The sequence below is a fragment of the Syngnathus acus genome, chromosome 22, assembly GCF_901709675.1.
Source record: "Syngnathus acus chromosome 22, fSynAcu1.2, whole genome shotgun sequence".
NCBI lineage: Eukaryota > Metazoa > Chordata > Actinopteri > Syngnathiformes > Syngnathidae > Syngnathus > Syngnathus acus.
In genome coordinates, this window is record NC_051106.1 from 5502202 (window position 1) to 5524494 (window position 22293).

The 22293-nt window shown below is 41.9% G+C and overlaps 2 protein-coding genes across 2 annotated transcripts; one reads left to right on the forward strand and one right to left on the reverse strand.

Annotated features, from left to right (window-relative positions):
• Window positions 1–15473: 15473 nt before the first annotated feature.
• On the reverse strand, window positions 15474–19204 carry cmpk2 (cytidine monophosphate (UMP-CMP) kinase 2, mitochondrial). Its single transcript, XM_037240706.1, has 5 exons — window positions 18522–19204; window positions 17672–17792; window positions 17145–17346; window positions 16840–17073; window positions 15474–16131 (listed from the first exon to the last, which is right to left on the reverse strand). Exons 1-5 carry the CDS (start codon window positions 19179–19181, stop codon window positions 16011–16013), a joined length of 1338 nt encoding a protein of 445 aa, XP_037096601.1. The 5' UTR covers window positions 19182–19204; the 3' UTR covers window positions 15474–16010.
• Window positions 19205–19285: 81 nt separating this feature from the next.
• rsad2 (radical S-adenosyl methionine domain containing 2) lies at window positions 19286–22240 on the forward strand. The gene is made up of 7 exons (XM_037240707.1): window positions 19286–19401; window positions 19637–20098; window positions 20173–20334; window positions 21059–21288; window positions 21369–21518; window positions 21639–21671; window positions 21773–22240. Exons 1-7 carry the CDS (start codon window positions 19356–19358, stop codon window positions 21935–21937), a joined length of 1248 nt encoding a protein of 415 aa, XP_037096602.1. The 5' UTR covers window positions 19286–19355; the 3' UTR covers window positions 21938–22240.
• Window positions 22241–22293: the final 53 nt, after the last annotated feature.

Below are 22293 nucleotides of genomic sequence, written 5' to 3' on the forward strand. Positions count from 1 at the left end.
CCCTTCTGTCTTCTTAGCTGCATTACTCAGATGTGACAGGGGAATCTTTAATATGAACTTCTAGCATGATTATCTTCATCGAACCAGGTATTGGTGATACATTCCAATGAGGTATCTTGATTGATTCTGCGTCACATAAACCCACAAGGTTCGGTTCATCCTTATTGCTTCTTCTCGCGTACTGATGGGACCATATACCCAAGAACCATTTTTTTAGATTACCGTATTTTCCGCACTATAAGGCGCACCTAAAAACCTCCAATTTTCTCAAAAGCCGACAGTGCGCCTTATAATCAGGTGTGCCTTGTATATGGACCAATATTGAGCCACTACAGCAGGCGTGTCCAAAGTCCGGCCCGCGGGCCAAATGTATATATCTTATATATGGACAAAGTTTTAAAATGGGCCATTCATTGAAGGTGCGCCTTATAATCCGGTGCGCCAAATAGTGCGGAAAATACGGTAACCTTTGATTGTCTGACCCATTTTGAAAAGGATAATTTGGAATTTTTAATGCAGGTTTGAAATATACCAATTGTGACACGAGGCCTGGAACTTCTCTGACGCAGTCCTCATAGGTCTTGTCTGTTCAACCAGGGTTTCCCCCGGGCCCCAATTCCATTTTTCTTCTGGAATGATGTTGGAATTCGTGTTTAGAAATTCAAGCCGTGTCTTCAACCCAAATAAAAAGATGCAGACATTTCCTATTGTGTGCCTCCATTGAAACATCCGCTAGCATACAAGATAACATCTAATTCCATCTGTTGAATTCAGACTATACATGGATGATGGAATTTTTTTTTTTTAATGCACCATGCACGTATATGTCCCGCTTGCCAGAGATGGTGCAAAAGATGACGCCAAGAGCATCCATAAAGCATAAAACCTAATCCCATTATGGATAAAGCATCTTTGAAACGTGAAACATTAAATCTCAAAGGCCTTATTGAGGACGACACTTTTACCACTGCAGCACTGTCCGTACAAAAAAAATAAAACTCACTCAAACATTCTAACGGTGCCATTTCATCCTGTCGTCTCGCCCGTACTTTTTCTTCTTTTCCCTCCATTTACTCTGGCAGACACACGCGCACCATTCAGCGCACACACCAACTAAACGCTGACACCAGCAGTTTCTCGCCTCAGTGTCTCAGCTCTCAGCTCTCTGGAATCTGTTTCATCTCCACTGCTGCCAATAGCAGGACAAATTAATGAGAGGACGTTTCTAATGTAATTTAGCCAGCACGTGATTATAAAATAACACATCACCCCTACAGCCTGTATAAGCAATGAGAGCAACATACAGAAAACAAAGTGAAAACTCTTTTAATCTTCATCACCTTAATCAGCTCTGCCTAAAGCACATTGATTCTCTCTTCTCTACATAAATATGTACTGAATCTAATCTGTGTGTTTCTGTCTCTACCTGTGTTTGTATAATCGTGTTTGCATGTGTGTCAGCAGCTTTTCTTTCACGGGAGGGGTTAGGATTTATCTTTCCTTGCCGGGGAAGTCCCATACTAATTAAGTTTGGGCCTATTAGAGTGCGTGCCTCAGCCCCGCAAGCATTAGGAGGTGTCACTCCGCCATTCATCCTGGGACCTCGCAGAAGCCGGCGGCAATCGAGATAGCGTGCCGCCATTAAGATCCAGACTGCTGATGTCCTCACAGGATGGATGTGTTTATGAATCAATACATGCATTTGGCTCGATTTTTTTTTTTAACTTTCTGACTCATCAACGGGAAAGAAGTTCCTTTAAGCTTGACAGTGGTGCTCCGCCAAGGCCGTCGATGCACGGCCATTAACTCCACATAAGGAGTAAATCATTGATGAAATGTGGATTGCGTGTAATTTATCGATCCACACTTGAATAATATTAATGGAGAATGTAGATCACTCGTTTTTGTTGTGCCTCAACTTGCAATAGATATTCCTGCACACATGTTGGTTTACTAATGAGAAAGAATTTAATTTAGGTTGTGCATGGGTTACTAAATAGACACCAACAACGACTAGTCCTGAGTTTTAAGTGTTGTTATTGTTGTTTACTTTTAAACCAGTGTATTAAATATAAAAGTGAGATCATTGTTTTTATCATTCTGTATATAACATCAAAGAAATTTGGACGGCAGACATTTTTGTAATTGGCAGCCTAAATCATTTTTACAGTGTTCAGATGCAAATCTGCTTTCGCTGGGGCCCCATAAATAATTGAGTATGAACAATCATTTTGAATAATTCATTTCTAAATATTCTTCACTATGTTTTTTTTATTACCGGGGGGCAAGCTGAGTTCGGTGACAGCGGCAACGTGTGGCGGTAATTACGCCATGTGTCTGCGTCCCTTCTTAATTGCTGTGCCTCGGTGCCAGCGGGCGTCCTTGAGAAAAAGGAGCCGAAGGAAAAAGCGGGAGGGAAAAAAAAAAAACTCTTTTGGGTTCCTATCTCTGAGATTACTATACTGACTCCTGATGCCTGTGTTTGTTGCTGATGAGTTGATGCTAATGGAATTAATGACTCCTGTTGTGTTTTTTTCCCAATGCGGTTTATCTGTTGGGAGGGGTAAGAGGAGGATGGAGAAAGTCGAGGAGACTTCGAAGGCGGTGGGAAATTAAAACTAGAGCTTTAGGAAAGAGATAAGTCGACGTGTGCACTTAGGCCTCCAGACCTTTAGGACCTACAAGGAATATGACGCCCCTGATTAAAATCATGACTATCATTAAAGAAGCGCCTAACTTGTTTTGTTTTGTTTTAATTGAGGGGTTTTCAACATTCACTCTGTGACTTGACTGCTAAACACTTAAGTGGAAGAAGCTGAAGGCGGACATACTTTCTCTCTGTGACTTTTTAGGCCGCTGAAGTTAATGATGGATTTCTTGTCGTTTAAGACACTGAAGTTAGTGATAAATATACCAATTAATTGTCTGTGAACAGAACAGTTCTCCAATCATGGTGGCATTGTTCCGTTTACTAAACATATAAGGCAAGGGAGACTGAGAAAATAATTTTGAATTAAATTTGAGAATATCAAATAAAATGGGGCTGCACAACTTTTTTGAAGTTCTAAGGTAATTATGATCTGTAAACTTTGTGCTTTAGAAGTTTGTTTAAATATTTTGGACACCATTTTGTTTTCCTGTTTAGCCAGGGACGTCACCCATTTTTCCCTGTCTTGTTAATGACCTCTACCACAAGTGTTGCAGTGCCATCAGACACCCAAAGCCACTCTCTCATTGTTTTGCAGTGTAGCCAGAAAGTTAAGCGAAGGCCTCGCTATTGATTTACGCGTCGTAGTGATGGCTGAGAGATTGCCTGCGCCGCCAAGTGATCCGAGGAGCGAGTGCAGGATTAAGGAAGGCATGGATTGTTATCGATTTCTATCAGATACAATCATTTCATTTGGACTCAAATCTCTTTCCCGGTGCATTGTGAAGCAATCCATAGCAGGGATCTTTTAATACCTCCTGCCCCCTTTTCCCCCCACTCCACTAACCGGGTTAACACCTTGTGTTGTTTCACCATTACAACCCAATTTATCAATTAGGGCCAAGCAGAAGACTAAGACCTCCAAACCCCTTGGCCTCATGAGACATTGAAGATGAAATGAGGTCTCACACACTGGACATGCCACTAAGTCCGCTGGGTAATTTGACACGGCTCCATAGTGACAGATTTTTGTGAAATGCACGGTCGTTTACCTGATTGATTGGTTTTAGGTACAGAATGCTCCATTTTGCCTCTGAAAATAAGGCCAATTTATTTAACAGTGTCTCATGGGTGGCTCTTTTTAATCTGCTGATGAGATGAATCTCTGCCACTGGATTTATGTCCAAAGCTCAAAGCAAAACACTGGCGCATGCACGGTACAGCCGGCGACAGATGTGAAATGAAAATGATGTGTGATGTACTGTGTCATAAAAAAAATTGCATACTTACTGGACAGTAAACATAGCTTTTGATTTATTTTAAATTTTTAATGACGGTATAAAAAAAATGTCATGTATCTGTTAGGAAAAAAACATTTTATAATTTGCCTTATTACATTTTACAAGCAGTGTTAAAAGAATAACAAAAAATAGCCACATAATTATAAGCAGTGTGGTGAGAAAATAAATCAATATTACAATGAATACATTTGTCCACATTATTTCATAATAAAGTTACATTTCATATCCTATTTGTGTGCTAAACCTCACTGAAGCAGGCAAAACCAGAATCCTGGAACATACTTTCAAGGTTTCTTGTGTTTAGTCTTATGAACTCGATTTGTGCTAATGTATTTCCTATCATGTTCTGTTTACTTTTTCATCTTTGAGGTTTTTAAATCGCTCACATAGAAATCACGCTGGTACAAACATGCTTTATGGAAGGTTTGTCTCCTACTGTGTTCTTCAATTAGTCCAGTTTTTGCAGCGAGGCCTGGATTCACCTTCAAAAGCGGGGGCGCAAACAGCCTGCTTTCTATTGATTCGCCCCTGCTTTTTCCTCTCGGCCATTGATTAAATCTCTGTCATTATTTGCCTTACAGGCCGGGGGGGGCTTTATTGCACTGCTTGGCTGTTACGTGTCTCTTTCCTAGAGACTGAGAAATAAGGCCACCCGAGGTAGAGAGGTGATGAAAAACCCGGAAGATACCCACACAGTCTTGACACTTCTAGCTATTTTTTTTATTTTTTAACTCCAGAAACAGATTTGTCCCCTTAATAAAGGTGTCAGCGAGGAAACAAGAGTGGTCCGGGGGGGTCATTGAGGTTTCAGGAAACGCCCTCTTATCCTGAACCGGCATACCTCCTCAGCCACTTGGGATGACAGTGCCCCGGTCCAGTTTGACCCCCACACATTGATTTATCGTAATCAACTGTGGAGCAGGAGAATACGGAGGATGCCTGTGAAGTGAGGAAAGGCACCTTGGGACCATCCAGACAATCACGAGACCCTTCATCAATTTACACATGACAGGAAGCAAAGACAGAGATCTGCTGCTGGTAAAGGTGAGAGAGGGGGAGGTTTGAGGGGTGAGCAAGGTGGGGATGGTGAGATGAATGTGTATATTTGAAGCGTGGGTGTGTGTGAGGGGGTGGGCAGCGATGGCAGGCTATAGGATGGGAGGGTCCCTAAGGTCGAGACAGTTAATTAGCTTTGCGAGAAAACAATCACTCTAACAAGCCAAACAAACTTATTAGACTACTTCCATTATCCTTGCTATCCTCCGAAGGCCACCGCCAAACTGGCAGGTTGAGAGACGGCGTTTGGTCTTTCCGCACTTGCACGTTAACGCTCCTTGCATGATAATTTTTGGTGTAGAATGAAAGAAATTGTTGTATTAAAACTCACCCCGTTTTAGAAAATAGCTGCTGCTTGGTTGAAGTTCATCGAGATATGTATACCGTAATTTCCAGACTATGACGCAACGGAATATAAACCGCACCAGCTAAAATTAGCAAAAAAATAAAAAGTATTTTATTTTTTCTGACCATATATAGTTAGCAGCCTTATTTTTAGCTCATTGAGAATGATGGTGATTAATCAGACAGTATTATCGGATTTTTTTTTTATGGGACAGGTAGGAACATTATTTCATGAAAACTATTTTGTGGTTGTTGCGCAGTCTTGCCTATTAACAATGGAACAAATAAACGTCAGTCAAATTTATACCTCTCGCAAAACATTTAGCTGATTTACTTGGTTGTTGACCTCAGCAGTTTCGACTATTGGAGGAGGATACGGGCATACTGTAAAAAGTCAACCTGGAGAGATCAGATTTTTACCAGACATTGACAAGATAATAAAAGCAAAAGATGCACACTTGATCAATTCTCCTCACACTTTCCACACTTGCCAGTTGTTTGGCCTGGAAATGACTCCATTAATGAGAGAAAGAAAGTGAAAACGATACCACAACCCCTTCTCACTTCCTTCGGGCATGACTGCACCGCTAGGTTTATGTCGCCAGTGTGTAGCGTACACACTGATGAAAAAAATGAGCTCGCTGCATAAAGCAGCATCTGCCCACGCAATCTGCACCCCTGCGAGCGGCCACTCTCATGCGGTGACTCCTACTAGTGCTCACGCAGATTCAACAAAGCTTGACATAAATTACCAAAGCAGGGAAGTGATCATCACAAATTAAATTGCAGCGGATATACTGGAAAGGTAAAACAGCAACTTTAACAATATTTTGTCTGTTTTTCCCGAGTTGCATTCATGCAAACAATGAGAGATGGGTTCATTTGAGTTTATTCCCCGCCATGTTAAAGCGCATGTAGTGTGGTGGCGCTGGCATATGGCCGCATGGGAGGATGTGTCGGGCTGAACATAAAGGGGCCACAGTGGAGAGCCAGAGCAGATGTAGTCCTCCGGGGGTGAGGTTGGCACCAGGCTGCTTTCCTTGGCCAATGTCCACGCTCTCCCACTGGTACCCGACCGCAGGAGATGCCTTTAATATGGCTTTAAGTCTCATTGAGCAGCGGGGAACCCAGGGATCCAATTTAATACAGGCCAGCTGCCCAAATCGCCTTCTCACAATTTGCCATATGTAGGTCTTAGTGATAATGAGTGGGAGCGAGTTGTAACACCGTGCTTGCATGTGTGTTTTAATGATGCACCAGTGCGTAATGTTAAAGATAGTGAGGGGGGGGGATGATGCAAATATGCACACATGACTAACCGGCAAAGTGCATAAGGAGAAAAACAACCTGAGGTTTTCCAAAAGTAGCTTGTAATTAGAGCCACTTCAAAATGCTTTAAGCCAGGGAACAGGATATAACATTCTTGAATAAATAAACACAAATTTGCCAGCTACGGTGGAAATGATGACATCGCACTGAAAAGATCCACAGTTTGCTTATTTATGCTCCTTTCCACAAGTTTCCACTCGTGTAAGTTCCTCAAATTGGCATGACAAGATTGGAAGGTCCCAACAGTTCTCTCATTTCTTGGCAAAAAAAAAAAAAAAGCAAAACATTGCCGCCCTGACCCTTGTCGAACATAAATGTGAGTCTGGATGACAGTGGGCCATTTGAGACCTGCTACCCTGACCTCAACCCCGACCTCCAAACCACTACAGACATCCTCCACGACAAGCATGACGGTGACATTTATTGTGCTGTGAAATTCACGAGCAGATCCGCATGGTCGTACAAAGAGGAGTTTCCGGGAATGCGTCGTCTTCTTGCATCCTAAAAATTGTGGCGCTTAAGGGTCCAATTTCAACCCCTGAAAAAAAAATAGTTTTAAAAATGTCAAAATGAAATGATGGAAAACAATTTGGCACAACAGAACCGCAAATGCGTGCAATCCATAGCTATGATTTCACTTTGCAGGGTCGTTAAGGTAACCTGAACATTTATATTGGTGTTACAGCCTCTCATGTTTGTCCACAGACAATAAAAAGCTTGCGTGTGTGCGTCCGTGCATGAGTGTGTGTCTGTGTGCACGTGATACAGCCTTCGCCAAAAGGCATTTTCTAATTTATTACCTGGCAATCGTCAGTATGGAGGATGCGCAGCATCTAGGGATGCATAAATCTTGCTAACATCGAGGTTGTTGCACTTTTTATGTTGAAATTCTGCTTGCCTTCGATTGTTGCGAACAATGTTTGTTTTAACAACACAATCTGTTCCACGCAACTACCATTTGTTTTATGGACTCCGCTGCATGTTTGTACGATCACAAACCACAGACGGACAACCGAGAGAGATGAGGCTGAGCATAATCAACTGCCTCTTTCGTCCAATCATCCAGATATTGACTTGAGTAATAAATTGAAGTTTTAAAAAATAAATATAAATCTTCGATCGCATTTCATTTTTTATATTGCTGTGATAAATCACTATAGCGTTGAGACGATAAAAAAAAATGTGTCATGAATATTTGCATGTTCTGTACATATGTGTAGATATTGGATACTGCAAGAAATATTTCAAATAGATTCTTCTGCTTCTCTAAGGCAGATGTTCACAGTGAGTGTTGTGTAGTCACAGTCGTAGCCTCTGGAGTGCTGCTTCACTCTTTACTGCTCTGCAGCCTCCTGTTAATTGTGCCATCAACCTGGTTGCTAGCAGCTGGAAAAGACCAACAACCATCGCCAAGATGTCTTCAAGTTCATTCAACCTGAATCTGCGGTGATTTGTTTCTCTTTTCAAGATTGGATGTTCAGCAGCACTTTCTGACATGAGGGATGGTACAAATCTGGAACAAAAAAGTTAAGATTGAATTTTTAATTGGAATATAGAACATTTATCTACATTTGAAAGCATATGAAGGAATTATTCATATTTTTTTTCAGTTGCAACATTGCTCCAAGGGGTGCATAGGCATCCAAACTTGGCCGGCCTCTCAAGTGGGAGGAATTTGAACGCTTTAAACCTCCGGCCAGGTTCTGCCTGGAACAAGGCAATCTCCTTCGCTCACAGAAGCTGCATTTTTAATGAGAACATCTGCTCCGGTGGCCCTCTGGTGGAAGCTAGGCTTGCTTAATCACACAGTCGAGCCCCTCAAGTCCCTAGCAGCGGGGTTTACCGAGTCCAGTGATCAGACGGAGCTGGCCACATGGAGGACGAGGCTGATGGGGGGGGAGGAGAGAATGAGGGGAAGATAGGGCACAAGAATGTCAAAAATATTTTAAGAGGAAGAAGAGTCCCCTCAGAGTTGACTGAAGTTGAGCGGTAGTTGGTGTTGCTGCTCGAGAAGGTTTATTTTCATCTTCTGGAGGGTTAGGGTTAACATGGCTACAGATTTCTCGGAGTGGTCGATGGTCACAACAAAACTTCTTCGACCCTTCTTTAGCCAGCAAACAAGTTGACATTGAATCAACAGCCCCCTCTTCTGGTTGTTTCAAGTAGTGTATTTTATTTTGATTCACTGGCTTCAAGATGTTGATGATGACACAAATCATGAATAAAATTCCACACAATCAATCAATGCTTTTAATTTTGACCCTTTCAGAGTAAAAGCACGATTCAGACCTGTATGAGGCCCATCTACTCCAACACTAACAACAACTCGACGGCAGCCATAATGCATCCTAAAAGATGCACTGAGCCCGGAAGCATTATCAACAACCCACTTGCATACAACTCACAGCTTTATTCTCATTTTTTGATTTCCATCGCAAATTTATTCGGGTGTTGGGCGTGATAGATCCACCTCCACCTCCGAGACATGAAACCATCCTGACAGTCATCGCTCTCCCTCTCCTGACTACATTATCTTATCTGATTACTCTCTCAGTCGGGTTACGCAGACATGGCGTCGACTGCAGTGTAATATAACATGCCTCTATATGACTTGTGGTTGCTATATGAGATATGCCGCCCGCACACATCATGCCAGCAGTAACATCAGCCCTGTCTGCCTGCCTCTGAGACCTGACAGCTTCATTGTTATGGAGCGTGCTTGAGAAGCAAGGCCCAGACAGCGTGGCATGTCAATGCTGCCGCGAAAAAGAAAAAAGGAAAAAAAAAAAAGTACGTAATTACGCAGTAAATCAAAGCAATCTCCGGGCCGGGCTCTGACCAATTTATCTACAGGCTTAGATTTAATGTGCCCGGGGAGATTGCTGTGACTTCTATGCACCTCATAACACAACAAGGAACTAGTGAAAGGCATTAGTGTACAGCTGTGAATAATGTCCGTACCTCGTGCATTCTCCAGCTTTGCTTTTCCTTGCCGGGCTGAAACTCTATCCCTGCCATCAGTATACAGCGCTATTAAATAATCCTGTGTTCCTTAGTGGCCTGTAGGGATGAGACGGAGGATGGTATAAACATTAGAGTGAGGAACAGCCCTCCAGTAAGCTTTTTGTTTGCCATGTGAGCAGGTGTGATCTCTGACTCGGTGCTTTCAAACAAGTCTTGGAAGTAATATAAGAAACATGACGCTAAGGATTGTGCTACAGGCAACCACGGTATGTTCTCCTTGAAGTGCATCCAATTTTTTTTTTGGTATATTAACAGCTTGTGTATCAGCCTATAAATATTGTCTGAAGTTTACACAGTGTAAAAAATATACTTTTTTTTTTTGGTTGTGGTGTCGCATGAGACAAATCCAGTGACTTCAAGAGAGAAAGACACATCTTGATTTTCATCAAGTTCCTTTGTCCAGGAGTGTTGATTTATAATTCCAAGTTCAAAGAAGCGTGATGGTCAATAGATCAACTTTAATTCTCACTATTTCCGTCTCTCGTCTGTTTTCATTCCGCCTGCGGTGCTTGTCAGGAGATGCTTCCTCCCTCGTTACAAATGGCTGCTCATGTGCAAGTAGGTGTGTCTGGCTGTGCAGGTGGAAAGCTGGAGGTGCAAGGATCTGTGAGATTGTTCCCAACCTGTAACTGAATCACTGGCTTTTCTTGCTGTAGACTTCCTCTGGGGTATGCCAGAGGTCACTTTTTGTCATGTGACTTTCACCAGCTTTCAAGAAAAAAGATGATTCTATTTCTTATATTGGTGGATAGTCACAAATTAGTTTTTCCTGTTTTTATGACAAGACACACTGTACTCGAAAGGAGTGATTCACAGTGCTAATACTCCAATAAGATGTTGACTTTGTCTGTGTAGGCACTAAAGAAGAGTTGTCAGATCCATACAGCATCTCTAACAACACAAATGTTTGCAGCAGCACACCACCTGTCTTATGATGGTAAAAAAAAAAATCCAGTCTCACCTAAGCATGATGCTGCATCCAATAGATGGGATTAATCATCCCCTGGCTTTACAGCGGGCTGCTCCGAAATGCCCTGGGGGAGATATCAAACGTACCCTACCTGGTCCTCCCCACTCCCTGAGAGAGCCAGAGATGGTTTAGACTGGCCTCTGGTATAATGCAACTCTCTGCGGAGTCCATATTGATTACACCTGCCACCGGCGGCTAGCTGCAGCCATGTGCTCTGACAGCTGGCAGCGCGGGGCAAGATGGATAACCGCCCCAAGTAGCTACATCATCACTTGGAGAGGTGGAAGGGCAGATGACTTTTTTTTTTTTCTAATTGGATTTGTCACAAAGTACTTTTACTTCTGTGACTAAAATCTAAAATAGAGACACTCAACTTGTGTTTGAAGGTTGTTAGACAATCTCATGAGAATGTTCAGATTTTAGAAAGAAGAAGAAAAATCAATATCTTAACTCAAATACTGTAGATTTCTTTTTTCTAGCCAGGGGGAAAAAAAAACTAATTTCATTGATTGTTCAGGCAACTGAGCACATTTGACTTTTTTTGCTAACCAAAACAGCAGCAGCCTCTTTCCAATGAATTGCTACATTATGTGAAGATGATAAGTTATATGAGGCCATTTTTTTTCTAAATAAGAGATAAATTGGAGTTACATCTGAAAAATTTAAAATTGTTCGACAGTGTGCTACCAGTCCCCATTTAACACCGAGTCCCTTCTGAGAAGAGTTAACTTTAAGGTGTTGATTATGGAGATGAGCAAGCTTTAAAACTCAATATTTTTCCCTGAGCAAGAGAAAGACTTTCAAGCGTGTGAGTACGGCTGCGCTCTCACACTGGAGAGCCGTAGAGCGAGCAAGCTAAATGGGTGTAAAGGGATCGAGATGGCTTAGTCAGGATAAGAGATCTAATGCTACGTGTGTTTTTGTGTTAGCGCCGCACTCTCTCATCTCGCTCTAGTTGCACATACCGAAGGCTGTATTTACCATTTTTTTTCTCATAGTAGAAGCATCAAAACACCACTATGAAGTTTGAATGTGACAGTATGTGGTAAAGTAAAAAAAAAAGTAATAAGTCTTGACAGTTGAGTAAGTTGAGATATGCATTCATGTATATAACTGTAACATGATTGTAAAAAAAAAAAAATTGTGTTGCTTCTAGTCCCTTTTTTTATTTATTTTTTGCAGTTTGGAGCGTAAAAACTCTGCAGATGACAGATGGAATCAAAGGCCGAGTAGAAAAGAGGCTTGCTATTGGTTTGCCGCAGCTGATGAGGTAGGAAACACGCTGAAGCATTAATGGACGTGAAACAAAAATAAACCATTTTCAAGTATGAGATAAGAAATGCACAAGCTGAGCTGCATGCGGAACATTGCCTTTGATTTATTCCTCTTGGGGGAAGAAAGATGGTATTGTTGTGTTTGCTTGGGCTTGGGGTGTGTGGAAGAAAACATGGCAAACAAGGAACAATCCAAGTTCACCACAGGAAGTCAATTTATTTTTGAGGGGGCAGCCCGAATAAAAATAGAGCCCTCCCCCTTCCCTCCCCAACAACAGTGGCGGAATAATTGCCCAGATTTGTGTGAGAAGGCGAGACGACTCCAGAGAAAAGAAAGTTTGCTCTCTGCCTTGTTTCCATATGTGTGTTATGGAAATATTAGTCTGGTATTGTTGTCATGTTATTTTGTTTCTGGCACATTTTCGGGTATCTGCAGCTGTCAAAACACAACAGAATCTCAATCATATTTCCTCCCAGATATGTCGACTTAGCACCGCAGTCAGGCCGACTGCCAGCTGCCGTCTTTTGTTTGACAGGATGTGATGATTTATCACAAGTCCTACGCAGTAAATAGACAATAACTGTTCGGTGTCACACTCGGCTGGGTTCTAACTAGGTTTCGGGGGAGTCTGTGAGGGAGTGCTGTGCGGGCCTCACGGGGGCCGATGTGCCGTCTTTAATGAGATCTCGCAGCGGTGTTTAAATATTTAACCGTTCCTGGTGAAGCCTCCCTAACAGCCGCCAGGCAAAAATGGTGAGGGGCCTGCAAACATCAGAAAATAAGCACATCCTGCGTATGGATTTCAAGAGATTATACGACCCAAAGTTGGGCGGCAGAAGTTGAATGACAGGCGAGTGGGTTCTGTTGGTGTTGGAAAGTTATTTTCGGGGAGGGAAAAGCCTTTAAAGTGTAGACAGACTCGACAAATTTTCTCTTAAGCTTGCTAGTTATCACCATAGCATCTAATACTTGACAAATACTGATAGTGAACACTCGATATTCACAGGGGATTGGGACCAAGACCTGCCAAGAATAGCGAAATTTTACAAATAATTGATTACCGTATTTTCCGGACTATAAGGCGCACCTAAAAACCAAAAATGTTCTCAAAAGCCGACAGTGCGCCTTATAGTCCGGTGCGCCTTATATATGGACCAAATTCCTAAATTTAAACTGGCCCGAAGCATTGTGTCATGAAATCAATCATAAGTGGCCCGCTGAAGACTATGAATCATGAATCAAAAAGACTATGGATCATTATTTTGTGATAAAAAAGTAATTTGTTGCGTTTGAAGTTGAAATAAAAAAGATAAAATGGCGAATGACTAGATTTGGATTAAAAATCTGACATGATGCATTAATGGTCCGCCTTATAGTCCAGCGTGCCTTATATAAGGACAAAGTTTTAAAATGGGCCATTCATTAAAAGTGCGCCTTATAGTCCGGTGCGCCTTATAGTCCGGAAAATATGGTACTGGATAAGGATCAGAAAGGAACACACTCTGATATTCCAAATGCAAAGTGTACATGTAGTATGTATATCCATCCATCCATCTTCTATACGTGTTACATAAATGGTATTCGACAACTTTGACTTTCGTTCTCTTGCCTCATGCAGCGCATTTTTTTTTAAACATTTCCCCACCAATCGATTCAGGCTCAGCCAGCAGCCGCCATTCGCAGGGAATGGCAGTGGGGTGTCTGCCATCCCCTGCTGTGTTCAGAGAAGAAGAAGTAGTAGCTTGAGTATGCTTGTAGCGTGTTAATGTTTGCAGCCATTGGGATATGGGGGGGGCGATTGACCAGTGAAGTAGTTGGAATCCGACTTTCCGAAAAATTGAATCATGGGAGTGTTTGTGATCATGTGCTTGAATCGATCCAAAATATTTGCATTCAAAATCGTACAGATTCCAATGCTGATCCTTATGAGACATCTCATAATCATCATGTCTTTGATAACTTTGATTCAATCCATTTTTGTTACGTGTCTGTGCAGGGCGATGCTTTTTGACATGGGTGGGCATTGCTGTCGGTGCCAAATCATATGCATGAATCTTCTTGCCATGCCGCTTCATGTGGCAGCCAAGTGAGGCCCGCTCGAGTTGTTTGCCAGGGAACCAGACGACTATTCAAACCCGAACGCACACACGTAGCGTGTATGAAACACCTTGTGCGTGCCCGATCTATACCAACCCCCATGCATGCCTCCACTCTCGTTATTCCCCTGCACCCCTTCAGCCTCCATGCCCCACTCATTATTAATGATCTGAGGGACAGCTTTCATTTGATCTATTACTTAGGACGGGACGGCGGTTGCTGTGCTGCCACATCCCTGCTGGATCTTTAATTATTTCATGGAGGGCTTTCCTCCTCGCCGTCACACCCCGCTCTGTTGTGCAGATGAAATATTGAAGTTGAGGAGTGTAGTGCAAAGTAGCCCTGCACAGGGTGAGGTGTGTGTCAGTCTGCCAGGCTGCGTGTGTGGGAACGTAACGTCTAATCCCATAACCCTTCGACAGATTCTGTCGTTTTGGACATAAATGTGGCTTCTGTTTCTGTATGCATGACCTCATGGATGGAAAGCAGATAGTGCTGTGCATGTACAAGAGTTGTTTTCCCAAGACTTTAGCGAATACCCTAAAAATTCCAAAAATGAAAACCCAGGATGTACAAATAATCCAGTGCATATGCAATGTATTATGATTAAACTCTAGTAAAAGCCAATTATAGTACGGCGGTAATCATGTGATGCCGCTCACGTTCCGTTGCCAAGAATAACAAAACAGAGCAATATCCGACACGGAAATATGGTTGCTACTACTCACACACATTTACATTTGGATATGATGTATGGTATAACGTTTAATTGCTTTGGTCTCCTACTTCATAAATTTAACCTCTCCTGAGAAAGAGGCTACTGTGTTAACAGCTATCAAAAACTCTGCATTCATTTAGTCTCACACAGCACATCTACTGTGTTGCCAGGCGGTTGGTGACTAATGAATTCAATAAACTCCACTGTGGTACCACATGCAGAGATGCATACTCAATAAACACCTTATTTTACTTTACGGGATTGAACGTGATAGTTAGGTTTTTGCATCCGCAGCAGCATAATTGCCGGAAGGAGTAATCCATGCGCTTATGTGGGGGAGCAACCGAATGACATTGATATACAGCGCTCCATTAATTGCCATATGAATAGGGTCTGTGGTGGTTGGCATGCTGCTGATGCATCACGGTGAAAAAGATGGGTCACTCTGTCTTTTGGAGCCCCCGGCTTTCCCATGCTCATAATTACTAAAACCCCCAATTAATCTTCCCATCACATAGGCCAAATATGCACTTCCTTCCTATATAAATGACTTACAGTATGCTCTTGCTAAATAGCCGTGCAAAGTGTACATTTCATGTTGTGCACGCATGAAAACATCAAATACAAACATTATACTCTCACTGGTTGAATGCATAGATTACAAAGTTAAGATAATGCTCTGATAGCTATTTATAAGTCAACATAGTCAAATTTACCAGGGATAGGGCCTTTAATAACTGGTTTCTACAATGACTCATATACATTTCATTATACATCATTATACATTGTTGTCATATTTATGAATGAAATACGATGAAAAATTTGCGTTACCCCCCCACCTGCGCCACAATTTTGACCTGCTATTAGCTGGTCTAATGATTAGTTTACTTTGAGTCACCAAAATTATCAGGTGTGCTAGCGGCGTGAAAAATAAAACACCCTTGAGTAGAAGAGGCTCTGAGTAAATGGCGCTCCACAGGGCCTGAAGGATACTTGGTGTGATTTCTGCGAGCTCACAACAGCAGTTAAATGCACTCTTTGGCTTAGGGAGTGTGTGTGTGTGTGTGTCTTCGGATGAATATGTATCTCTGATTGGTTGACTGTGACTCCTCTGGCCCATTCCCTTATCTGTAGCATCGACACTCATTCTAATCTAGACCACTCTGCCATCCGCATCCCTTTTCTGGCACCTAGTGGTGACACAAGGTAGTGCATCCACTTGATGCTCAGCAAAGACAAGAGAGCTGTTTACAAGTGGCATTTGGCCTTAATTAAAAGCAGCACTTGTTGGAGCACTTGCTCTGCAGAGGAGCTGGCGTCCACGCTGATACACGTTGGACCACTGATCCTCTTGTAAGCCTCATCCACTCTGTAAATACACACACAAATACACACACAATTGCATTTTGTCAACAAATTAAAAAGCATTCAAGGTAAAGAGCGCTTTAAATCAATTGTGTACGCTGGCATAACTCTAAGTGAACCCCTCAGTGATGGTGAACGGAGAAGACAGTGATGAATGGTGTGGCACCCTTGAAATATATGAGAAAAGAAACACCACAGATGGCCCAGAGCACAGCCATTTTCAGAGACAAATGAGTCCTTGTGATAGTGATTGACCAAGTCTGTGCAATCTCTCGTCCGTTTTCTAATTGTGCTGGCCCAACATCTGGCTGTCCCATGTGGAAAGGCTATTATGTCAGGAGAAAAGATGAATGGAAGTAGCCATCGACCTGTCTGAGCAGTGGCCTGCTGGCCTGGCCGTGACTGCTGAGTTTTGAGTTGCTTTAATGGAGCACAACGCTTCAACAACTTATCACCTGCACTTCCTCATCAGCTACCTCCGCCCCGCTCTTCCTCTCTCACAAGAGTAATTAAGTGTTTGATGGATTTGACGCACACTTGAGATAACCTGACAATGTTCTCTGTCTCGACACTGTTAGGTCAGCTCATACCAAAGGGTAAAATACTTAACATCCATCTTGATGGATGTGTTCAAGTAGCAAAGGTTTAAATATTTCAGCAAGTATAAAAACAAACATTTGCTCCAACATATACTTCATGAATATTTATTCACCTGAGTCGAAAGAGCTGGTTGAGATCCAGCTCATGCTCCTCTTCGGTCTCCCCTTGACCTCTGCCCTTCAGCCTCCTCTTCCTTTCTTCAGGGTCCAACGTAAGGAGGACAACCAGATTTGGTTGGGGAAGGTCATCGGGCCAGCGGTACAGCTCGGAGTCCTCTGCTGGGAGGTCAGACACTGGTCCGCTTACGGCTGTGGCAATGGCATAAGCGGCTGTGCTGTGCCAGAACCTGAAGATGAATATTGGTCACACCTTATCTGCTCTGGTGTCTTTTGCTTCTCTCAGGTCGAAACACTTTACCTGTCAAGGATGACGGGTGTCTTGGAGGCTTCCCGGTAAATTTCTTGTGCTGTGATGTAGTTGCCCAATGCATAAAAGGCCCTTCGGAGGATCGGGGGCTCCTGATCAAAGCGGGCCCTCCAGGGGGTGAGACACGGCGGAGGGGAACGCAAAAGAGTGGCCTTCAGCACATCCCTGAGAGACTCGCTCAATGTGGTTTTACCTGAGATAGGAAAAAACAGGGAGAGTAAATCTTAAAATTTTATCACAGCGCTGTTGAAAGGTTGATGACCTAAAAAAAAAAAAAAGTTCAGCTGCATCACAGGTTTTCATGAGGCTTGCCAAAGTGTATCGCATGAGTGAGTCATTCAATAAACCATTCTCCTAGCGACGTTCCTCCGCTGAGGTCATGATGATACACGATATTCCATTAGGCCCGAGCTCACTGGCGGATAATAGCTTCAGCAGACAGTGAGCGGCCATTGCTTTCACATAACATCTATACATCATGGCGCTCATGTCTTTATTTGTGCCCTAATGGCATTAACCTGTGGCATCCAGGCCTTCCAAGACAATAACAGGGAAGTCTGGTTTGCTTCTGGCCTCCACGTCACTGGCACACGGCAGCAGCTCAAGTACAGATGCAGCCTCTGGAATGATGTCAGCACACTGCAAGACAACCACAATCAATTTGCTGTTTTAAATGCTGTATAAACACAGCGATAAAAAGAGTTAAATAAAGAGCAGACCACCGCAGAGGTCAGAAGTAAACTTGTAATTATATACTGTAAACATATACAGTAGACAATCAAGCAGTCACGCTCAAATGCAATTTAGTCTTCAATGAACCTAACATTCGTGTGTTTTTTGGAATGGCGGAAGTCAGAGTAATAAGAAATCCATGCAAGCATGGAGAGAAAAATACTGATTGAACATTTGAATCCAAAATTTCAATACTGCACAATGCTGTCCTCTTAACAATTCAATTTATCACATTTTAAATAGTATTTTGCATAAGAAATGTTTTCAATACAAATAAAAAATTGAACAATGTGCACTGTACATTTGAACTTAGACAAAAAATATTTTCAAATTTAAAAGCAATGCATAAAATACTCGGGTACTGGAGCATGAGAACATTTGGTTCACGTAATTTGATATACCGCCTAGCACCACAAGAGGGCGCCATATCTTCAAATTCGTAAATTCATCAAGTGCAGGCCACTTCATTAGGTCCACCCACTTTTGCATGGGATTCTCGTCCATTTAATTTGAAACATTTATACTAAATTAATAATTTTGATTATTATTGAAAATTATCATTATTAGATACCTAATGCATGTGCGTCTAATGAAATATCCCGTGAGCGTAAATAACGTGACGTCAGCATTATTAACCTTTTCAAAAACTTCACGAGCCGCTTGGACACTGTAGAAGACATCCGAGTTGATCAAGTTGAGTGTTGCTGGGTGGTACTGCGGTGGTTCGGATGGAACTATCTCGTGATTCTGATCGTGATTCCATAAGGACTGAATCCATCGTGGAGCGTTCTTGTCATCCTCATGCACATATGAGCACACCAGTAAGGGGTGGTCAAGCTGCAGCCACTGACGTAAAAGTCGCTCCGTAGTGGCGGAGCTCTCAGGAGAAGCCGCTTGTAAGAAATAGCCGCGGACGAGGGAGTCCCTGACGCTAGGCAGAAACGAATACATCGGAGAAAAACGACATTCTGCAGGAAGATCTGTTAACAGTTTATCCTTGAGTTTCCAGTGAAACCTTGCGGTGTTGATTTTGTCTCCGCTGGAAACGAGCAAAGAATAATATCTGGCATCCTTTTGAACGTTACCAAACATGCACTGCTGCACTTCTTTTCTTCCTTTTCCGGGTTGGTTGTCGTGGAATTTAAAGTAAACCGTCTCCCCGTCCAAATCCACGGAGAAAACACGGGAGGACCACTGAGAGAGAAGCGCCATGGTTCGCCTTGACATTGCTTGTGTTTCGATTTTCAAGCTGTGGAAGGGAAAACGAAAGTAAACGATGCTCTGGAAGCGAAACATGTTTGCGCGTAGAAGAGGTTACGCAATCGATGTCAGCTTTACAACATAACCATCGGACCAACGATCGTAGATTATATAAAGATTATAGCTTCTATGCTGGCTGCTGAAGACTGAACAATATTTTTTCCCCTAAAAAAGACGAGTATGACATCACCTTTTAAGTCTTGACGTTTGATGTGTGAGCTTCCTTCTAATGCAACACGAGAATCACAAATTAAAAGTAGGTCAATTTATATATATTAATACTGTTTAAATCTCATTTGAACATATTTATGTTTTGTGTGAATACTGCATTCGTAATAAAGATAAGCAGTAAAGAACATGGGTGGAAAGACAATTGGCACATTTCAATATTGCAGAATTACAAATAAATAGCAAAGAAATTGTAATGCTTTTAGTGTTTTACCCAAGAACAGTAATTCAATCTTGAGGTGACTCATCAATGCTTTTAATAGGTTCCAGTGTTGAGCAGACATGCTCACACACCCAGCCCAGCAGTAAGTTTCATTTCCCTTGTTTGAAAACAGAAACTAAGCAATCAGCTGATCTTATTGGACGCTATTTAAGCAGCACGGCTGAGTCGAATATCACTGCACTGGAAAGCTTGGAAATGGATGTGTCCACAGTCTTTACAGGTCCTTTGCTGCTCCTGCAGCTTTGCATCTCAACAATCCTCTCCTTTTTTGCCAGTGTGTTGGAGGGAGTTTTCCCCTGGACAGTGGGAACCTGCACAGGACCGAGCGTCGACCCGGATGTCAACAAAGCTAATCCAGATGCCGTGACTCCAACCAGCGTCAACTACCATTTTACACGCAAGTGTAACTACAAGTGTGGTTTTTGCTTCCATACGGCAAAAACATCCTTTGTGCTTCCTCTGGAGGAAGCCAAGAGAGGACTCAAACTCCTGAAGGATTCTGGTAAATAATGTGAAGTATTTTTTTGTGTCCCACTTGACTGAGTTTGATCGTTTATTGAAATCTCTCTTCTTCAGGTATGGAAAAGATCAACTTTTCTGGAGGAGAACCATTCCTGCATGAAAAGGGGGACTTTCTTGGAAAGTTAGTCCAATACTGCAAAGAAGACTTGGAACTTCCAAGTGTCAGCATCGTCAGCAATGGAAGCATGATCAAAGAACAGTGGTTCCAGAAATACGGTAAACATTTATACTTGCTTAGTTTCAGGTAGCATACCAGACACTCATTTGTAATGAGTTTTAGGTAATGAGTCAGTAATGAGTCATAACCTCAGAGCTCCACAGACCATTACAAGTTTGAAAAGGAACTTAATACCTTTCTTAAGTGTAGCACTTTGATATCCGTGCAGATATAAAGTGCAATAAAAATAAAATGTATAATAATAAATATATGATATTATTATATAATTATATTATCCATCCATTATTATTATTATTATTATTATTGAATTAATAAGGAATTGTTTATTAAATGTGAATTAATAACACAAAAAAATAGATAGCATGGAAACAAAGTAATAACTTTGCAAACCAATGTGATTACACTCGTTTTGTCCAAAGAGATGTGATGCATATCATAGTTCAGATAGTGTATCAAAAATTGTATAACTTTTTGTTTCAGATGGCCATGTAATTGTGGTAATCAGATTCTTCAAACGATCACTGTAGCATTTTTAGTTATTTTCATTTTCTACAGTAGCCAATGTGTTTTGTCAAATTTAAAACTAACAATGTTGCTGTTAAAATGTAAGCAGTCCTGAGTTATCAAATATGGTTTCTCCCCTGATAAAGAGCTACTAAATGCTTTTGGCACATAAAAAGATAACTTATTAAAAAGTGTTATCTCCTGGACCAGAGTTCACAGTCTCTCTCGCAACCCCCCCCTTCCCTACTTCCGTCACAGGCGATCATCTTGACATCCTGGCCATATCTTGCGACAGTTTTGATGAAGACACTAACCAGCTGATTGGCCGCACTCAAGGCAGGAAAAGCCATCTGAACAATCTCTACAAGATCCAGAAGTGGTGTCAGCAATACAAAGTGGCCTTCAAAATCAATTCAGTCATCAACACTTTCAATGTGGACGAGGACATGACTGAACACATCCTCCATTTCAACCCAGTCCGATGGAAGGTACTGATGTGGAATGGAGGACTGATTATTTCATTGGCCATATTGATTCTTAATGCGATATTTTTTCTCCTGTACTTCAGGTGTTCCAGTGTCTGCTGATTGATGGTGAGAATGCAGGAGAGGAAGCCCTGAGAGAAGCCGAGAGGTTCATCATCAGCGACCAGCAGTTTCAGGAGTTTTTGGACAGACACAGCAGCATCTCATGCCTGGTTCCAGAGTCCAATGAGAAGGTACCATTGCATTGATTTCAATAGGCATGGGCATAATAATCAATTAATTGATGGATGGATAATTGTTTACATCTTATGGCTCACAAACAAAAACAAATATTTGTGTTTTTGTCTTTACAGATGAGGAATTCTTACTTGATCTTGGATGAATATGTAAGTTCTTTGTCATTTGCCACTTAGCATGTCTGATGACATCATTCAGTGCTGACAGATTAGGCATTCAAATGTTTTTTTGTTTTTTTTCTCTCCCTCAGATGCGTTTCTTGGACTGTCGGGAGGGACGAAAGGACCCATCCAAGTCCATCCTCGACGTTGGCGTGAGCGCGGCCATCAATTTTAGTGGATTTGATGAGAAAATGTTTCTAAAACGTGGAGGGAAGTATGTGTGGAGTAAAGTTGATATGAAGCTACAGTGGTGAAGTTTTACCACTCAACAATTGTATATACTGAGTGCAAGCATTTTCATTTTTTTCTTGTGCTTTCTAAAGAATTTTATGTTTATCACCGTCTTAATTTTCAGCATATACGCATTCTTGCTCTGCAAAGAACTTGGGCTTAATATAATAAAACTGTTGTGGAAAGATTAGTAGTGTTAAGTGTTGATGTAAATGTTATTGAAAGCACATTTTCTCTAGTGCAGTGAGATAAAGATGGTTATATGAATATTTTTTTACTTTAAGTGTGTTGGGAGTTCAGACTAAAAAGCAATAAAAGTAACAAAAAAAATGTTTGGTGTTTGAGTCACACTCACATACGCACGCACCCACTAATTATT

Bases quoted from the DNA above. Each gene is read 5' to 3' on its own strand.
- cmpk2 (XM_037240706.1), bottom strand. From the start codon at position 19,181: ATGTTTCGCTTCCAGAGCATCGTTTACTTTCGTTTTCCCTTCCACAGC. The intron at 17,793-18,521 runs GTTAATAATGCT...GTTGTCTTGCAG, and splicing joins CTCGTGAAGTTTTTGAAAAG to TGTGCTGACATCATTCCAGA. The intron at 16,132-16,839 runs GTGAATAAATAT...GTGTATTTACAG, and splicing joins AACCAGCTCTTTCGACTCAG to AGTGGATGAGGCTTACAAGA.
- rsad2 (XM_037240707.1), top strand. From the start codon at position 19,356: ATGTGTGAGCTTCCTTCTAATGCAACACGAGAATCACAAATTAAAA. The intron at 19,402-19,636 runs GTAGGTCAATTT...TGCTTTTAATAG, and splicing joins ACGAGAATCACAAATTAAAA to GTTCCAGTGTTGAGCAGACA. The intron at 21,289-21,368 runs GTACTGATGTGG...CCTGTACTTCAG, and splicing joins TCAACCCAGTCCGATGGAAG to GTGTTCCAGTGTCTGCTGAT.